General features: G+C 56.7%; 1 protein-coding gene across 1 annotated transcript; it reads left to right on the forward strand.

The window, feature by feature from the left end:
• On the forward strand, positions 1-5,439 carry LOC105942183 (aflatoxin B1 aldehyde reductase member 4-like). Its single transcript, XM_058675979.1, has 7 exons — positions 1-274; positions 1,956-2,143; positions 2,330-2,434; positions 3,042-3,138; positions 3,359-3,458; positions 3,866-3,995; positions 5,251-5,439. Exons 1-7 carry the CDS (start codon positions 58-60, stop codon positions 5,410-5,412), a joined length of 999 nt encoding a protein of 332 aa, XP_058531962.1. The 5' UTR covers positions 1-57; the 3' UTR covers positions 5,413-5,439.
• The last annotated feature ends 475 nt before the right edge of the window (positions 5,440-5,914 follow it).

A 5,914-nucleotide genomic window follows, 5' to 3' on the forward strand; every position in this document is an offset into this window, starting at 1 on the left:
CTCTAATTCGCACACTCCTTTTCAGAGTCCTCGGTCGCTGCACCTGCCGCCGCCACCATGTCCTGTCCCATGCCACAACGCCGGGCCGTGAACACGGTGCTGGGCGCCATGGAATTTGGGCGCCGCATGGACCAAGCCGCTAGTGCTGCATCGATGCGCGCCTTCCTGGATCAGGGCTACAACGAGATCGACACGGCTTTCTACTACGCTGATGGCCAGTCGGAGACCATCCTGGGCGGCCTCGGACTCGGGCTAGGCCGCAGCGACTCCAAAGGTAGCTGTGGCCCCCTAAGTCCCCTGCTCCACGCACTGCTGTTCCCGCCCCACAGGACCCGGCCCAGCCCTACACCTTCCACTTCGTGCACAGACCACTCCAGGCGCATCTGGAGCTTTGAGATGGCGCCTTCTGCTTCCCTGCCCCTTCTTCCCCTCCGGAAAGGTTACCCAGGGCTCATCCCTCTAGTCTAGCTGGCAATCCCCCAGCCAAGCCCAGCTCTGGTACTGATCATTCAGGGTCCTGGCACAGGGTTTCCCTTTACTCCAGACACCGCAGGTTGCCCTAATGGCCAGGCCAGCTGGATCCTTCACACCTGGTTAGCATTGGCACAGCTCCTAACAATCCTGGAACATAGTACAGATCTGTTTCCTCCCTGGCCCAGACTGCCCCCTCTATAGGCCATGGCTTTGCTCCCAGTGTCCTGTAGAGTTGGCAGTGGCATGAGCACCTAGCAGTCATGGTGGCCCCTGTACAGCATGAAGGAAGGGGACAGTGTTGGCTGTCTCTCATGTCAGCGTCTATCGGAGGCTACAGGATGCAACCTGCTCCTCCAGCTCAGCACTGAGCATGCCCAGCAAGGATCCCATCCCAGGCAGGCATGAAGAAGGCTGGTTAGAGAAGGGAATACTGTCCTCTGGAGGGTAGAAGGAGGTCACGGCTCGAGACTGGCATGGCTGGGGGGGCCAAGTGAGAATTAGGGTTCATGGGTGAGGAACTGGTAACATCAGTTGTCCAGCAGGATGTGAGGTGATGGGTGGAGCTGTATTCCAGGTGGCAAGTGACACAAGGGACTGATAAGGGGCAAGGGCAAGTGGAAATGCCCCCCTTGGCTATGATAAGTCCTGGGAGTGGCTTTAGCCCGGCCCGGCAGGTGCAGTGAGAACTCAGCAGTGTCAGCAATGTCAGTGTTGTGTGTTGGCCCCTTAGCTTCCTTCCTTGGGGAGGCATGGCCGGGTGAAGTCTCACCCCTGATCCCACTGCTCTGAGGCCCCTGCATCTCAGGGGAACCTCCCTCTACACACCCTGGCTACCTCCCAGGACAACTCACATCGGGTCCCTATTGTTGCTGCTGATTGTCCTGATCCTGAAATTGCTGGTGTCCTGATGAAATCCTTCTGCTCCATCCTTGAGGCTGGGTCACTGGGTCACAGTCCTCTTGGTTAGATCCAGAAAGGGTGGAGGAGGATGGAGCATGGAAATGTCCCCCGTGGGTGTCACCAAACCTCATTTCTCCCAGGTCAGAAGGTCCCCATGCCCAATGCTTCTGCCCCTGGCATTTGCTTGGCACATTGGCTCTGCAGCGAGCTTCCTTCACTTCCCAGGCAGCAGTCTCTGTCTTCCCTGTGGACTCTGGGAGTCAGACTCCAAGGAAGCTCCTGAGCTCCTGTGTGGCCTTGTCCCCTGTGCCCTGGGCTCCCTTAGTAATTTGTGCCCTGCCCTGCTCCCTAAACTCTCAGCAGGTGCTCATCCCTCAGCACCTCATGACAGGTGCAGCCAGTTCCCAGGCCATGGTGCAGGTGGCAGGACTGAGGCTCAGAGAGGCCCGGGAACCTTCTCCAGGTCCCAGAGCTGCTAGGGCAGAGCTGGGATTGCAGTTAGCTGTGTCTTTTCACTGTTGCACTGGACCGCGGGCAGTGTGTGACAGTTTACTCTGACCTCTATGTCTGATGTCTCGTAGTAAAAATTGCCACCAAGGCGCTCCCATATAATGGGCAGTCACTGAAGCCTGAGAGTGTGCGGTATCAGCTGGAGACTTCACTGAAGCGGCTGCAGTGTCCACGGGTGGACATCTTCTACCTACACATGCCTGACCACAACACCCCCATAGAAGAGACGCTGCGTGCCTGCAATGAGCTGCACAAGGAGGTGAGGGCCACCTAGCCCTGAGGACAGAGTGTGTCCCTCTTCATCCTGACAGTAGTGGGGGAGTAATCATGGCAGTCCCTGAGTGGGACTTGGTGCACATCTACCCACCATATAACCGCCCCCCACCATGCTCCCCTTGCTGGCTTCCTGTCATACACTAGTGCTGAGCACAGTCTCTCCCCACAGGGCAAGTTTGTGGAGCTGGGTGTGTCCAACTACTCCTCCTGGGAGGTGGCTGAGATCTGCACCCTGTGCAAGAAGAATGGCTGGATCCAGCCCACTGTGTACCAGGTGAGGGCCAGCGCTCCACAGCTCTGCTTGAAATGGGCCCTGATGCCAAACAGAGGACCCCTAGCATTGTGTGCTGTTTCAGACCCTCTGAGTGGCTACTGGGTGAGGTCTGGGAGACATCCCAGCTCCTCAGCCTGACCCAGGCAGCTCCTCCCTCTGTGCTGGCTGTGCACTGGCTCCTCCCTCCTGCCTGGCTTTGCCTGTCAGCCTGGGGCAGTGCTGAGTCCCTGGGAGAAGTGTTTAGGGCTCCCCCAGGTGGCTGTTCCCCAGGAAGCCTTTCCCTGTGGTTCCCAGGAGCCCCAGTGCACAGGCCCTCCCTCACCTCCTCCCCCTTCAGGGAGCCAGGATGTGTCCCTCTGGAATTGCATGCTGGGCACTGGGCATAACATCCTGTGGCACACTGATAGCCTCTTTCCTTGATGGTCCTGCTTCTTGCACCTTGCTCTAAACATCTGGAGTGGAGGGTCTTGTCCCTCTGCTTCATCGTCCTTCTGGGGATCTGAGTGTGACACCCAGCCCATGGGTGCCCATCACCCTGGCATGGTTGGGGTATTCCTCAGTGAATAGTACTTGCAGATACCTGTGCAGCTGGCATCTCTCCCCACAGGGCACGTATAGCGCCATAGCCCGGATGGGAGAGAAGGAGCTGTTCCCCTGTCTCAGGCACTTTGGTTTGAGGTTCTACGCCTACAGCCCTTTGGCCGGTATGTGGTGCTCTGGGCACAGGTCCCCCGGGTGAGAGGGCAGGCCTGGTCCCTTGTCTGCTGCTACCAGTGCCCGAGGGATGCACAACCTGGATGTGGGAAACCAGAGGGTCTGCGAGTAGTAGGACATCTTCTTCCCTCCTGAGGTCTCCCCACTTGAGAAGTCTGGCAGCCTCTGGGAAGGTCTTGGGCCAGGGATGTTATGGTGGCCTTCCTGCAGGTGGGTTGCTGACTGGCAAGTTCAAGTTTGAGGACAAGGATGAAAAAAAGTCTGAGGGTCGCTATTTTACAGATCCATGGGCCGATGTTCTCAAGAACATGTGAGTTGTGCTGTCTGCAGAGGGCATGTCTGTTGCTTTCTAAGGGCGGGTCCTTCCTGCTGTACCAACTCAACACCTGCATGGGGTGTCTGCCTTCTTGGGGCTCCTGTGAAGTATGACATCCCAGTTCCGTGTGGTCTTCCAGGTCCTAGATCTGCCCTTAGCAGTCACCTCCTGGTGGGAAGAACTGAGACTCTTGGTGCAGGAGGCCTGGCCTCTGCCCCGTCTCAGCTGCTTTGGGCAGGTGCCTGTCTCTCAGGTCCAGAGATGTCACTGGGGCCTCTGGGGAGGGAGCCAGCAGCCTGGGGAGGAACCTCCATGCAACAGGTGTGGAGTGGGTCAGGTACCTGGTTAGCTTTTTGGCTTGTTCTCCGGTATCATCTCATGGGCCTTTCTCCTCTGTCCAGCTACTGGAAGGAGGAAAACTTCAAGGGCATTGCCCTGGTGCAGAAGGCCTTGCAGGCTACATATGGATCCAATGCCCCCACCTTGACCTCAGCCGCCATTCGCTGGATATACCACCACTCCCAGCTGAAGGTAACCCCGCGGAGCTGACATGAGGTTTCTGCCTAAATTGAGGGGGCCAGATTTTATATTCTCCGGAAGCTTCTTTTGTCACATGGTTTGCTACATTCTGGAAGATGGGCCCACAAACATAGAGTTCACCGTGAGTGTGGCTTTATGCACCTGCTGTTCCATGATGCTGATGCGGAATGGCAAGTGCACATAGCTATTGGGGGGATGGAATGCTAGCACCACGGTAACTGCAAACATATCAGTCTCTGCTGTCCTGGGAGCTGGGTCTCTGTCTCTGAGTCAGCCCTGTGCGAGGTTCCTCCTGTCTTCTGCTCAAAGAACAGAGTTAAAAATATATTTATTTGATTCTTAGAGATCCCTTTTTGATGGAAAGTTTCAATGAGTTTCAGGTGCTATGCCTTTCAAGTTGATTGAAAATAGTGTAGAAATATGAAAACAGATTTTGAGGAGCCATCACTGGGGCTCAGTGGGCTGAGCCAAGGACTAATTAGAGCCTCCCCGTGATCAGCGGTCTGAGTCTTGGCTGTTCCACTTCTGAGCATGCTCCCTGCTGACGCTCCTGGGAAATGGACAGAAGATGGTCCAGTACATGTGCCCATGCACCCACATGGAGACCACATGGATGCAGTGGCAGGCTCTGCCTCTGTGCTGGGTGAGCCCTGTCAGTGTCTGCCTGTGGGGTACTGAACCAGCAGGTGGAAACCCTCTGTCTCTATGGCGCTGTCTAACTCTGACCTTCAAATGAATAAATACATCTTTAGCTAAAATCTGAGTTCCATACATGCCAAGAGTCTACAAGCAATTCATGGACAATTTGTATTATGAAATATCTTGAAAGCATTTCCAAATCAGGTGACCGTAACAACTTGAGCTTCTGCTTCCTGTGCCCATGACCTCTTTAATTCCCCCTCATGTGTAATCAAGGCTCACTAGGGCACGCTGAGGGCTGAGTGTGATCTCTCACTCCCTTGACCACACTGAGAGTGGAGGACACGCAGGCTCAGAGAGGGTAACTAGCTAAGCCACGTTTGCTCAGCTGCTGGGTGGCAGGGCCGGGCTCTGGACGAAGGTTGGGTGGGTGAGCAGGTGGCCCCAGGGACAAGGAAACAGGCAGGGAGTGACAAAGCCACAGCTGCCCAGGCCCCTTGGGTCCTCTCTGGCCCAGGGACCCAGAGCTGGGTGGGCTGTAGGGCTGGGCAGTGAGTGTGACTGCAGCCCCTGTGCTGCGTGAGCTGACATGTGCTGTTCCCTGCAGGGTGCCCATGGGGACGCGGTCATCCTGGGCATGTCCAGCCTGCAGCAGCTGGAGACGAACCTGGCGGCCGTGAAGGAAGGGCCTCTGAAGTCAGAAGTCGTGGAGGCCTTTGAGCAAGCCTGGAACCTTTCAGTTCCCAAAGCTGCCAACTACTACTTCTAGGCCCTGGGTGCTTCAGGCTGCATTGGCCTGTGTATCACCCCATTTATTCTCTCCTGAACCCCCCTCTCTTCCACTGACCAGTGTGGTCTCTGAACATCTCGTCCCTGCGTGCTCCTCTAGACTCCCCTGCCTTGTGTCTTTACAGTGTGGGATGCTGAGGCCGAGTCCCGCACACAGCAGGGCCTGTGGAATAAAGCTGCCCTGCCCTGGCTGCAGCTGGGCTCGGGTGAACCCACCAATGTGTCTGCTGTGCTGCTTGCAGCTTGTTCGCTGCCTGCCCTGGCTGCTGAGAGCGGGGCTGAGCACAGCCTGGGTCTTCAAGGGCAGAGCTTGGGAAAGGTCCCACCAGAATCTCTCTCAGACCAGGTCCCTGATCCTCCCTGTATTCTCTGGTGGCCAAGGGGCGCTCTGTCTCCCTCAGAGTGAGAAAAGGGGCTCCCTGCTGCAGGACGCTCTGCCTCAGGGCCCCTCTTCAGGGCTTGGCAAGGGGACACTTGCAACA

Source organism: Ochotona princeps, chromosome 2 (assembly GCF_030435755.1).
Source record: "Ochotona princeps isolate mOchPri1 chromosome 2, mOchPri1.hap1, whole genome shotgun sequence".
NCBI classification, from domain to species: Eukaryota; Metazoa; Chordata; class Mammalia; order Lagomorpha; family Ochotonidae; genus Ochotona; species Ochotona princeps.

Excerpts from the sequence above, each read along its gene's own strand:
- LOC105942183 (XM_058675979.1), top strand. The coding sequence starts at position 58 with ATGTCCTGTCCCATGCCACAACGCCGGGCCGTGAACACGGTGCTGGGC. Across the intron at positions 275-1,955 it reads AGGCCGCAGCGACTCCAAAG|TAAAAATTGCCACCAAGGCG; the intron begins GTAGCTGTGGCC and ends GATGTCTCGTAG. Across the intron at positions 3,996-5,250 it reads ACCACCACTCCCAGCTGAAG|GGTGCCCATGGGGACGCGGT; the intron begins GTAACCCCGCGG and ends TGTTCCCTGCAG.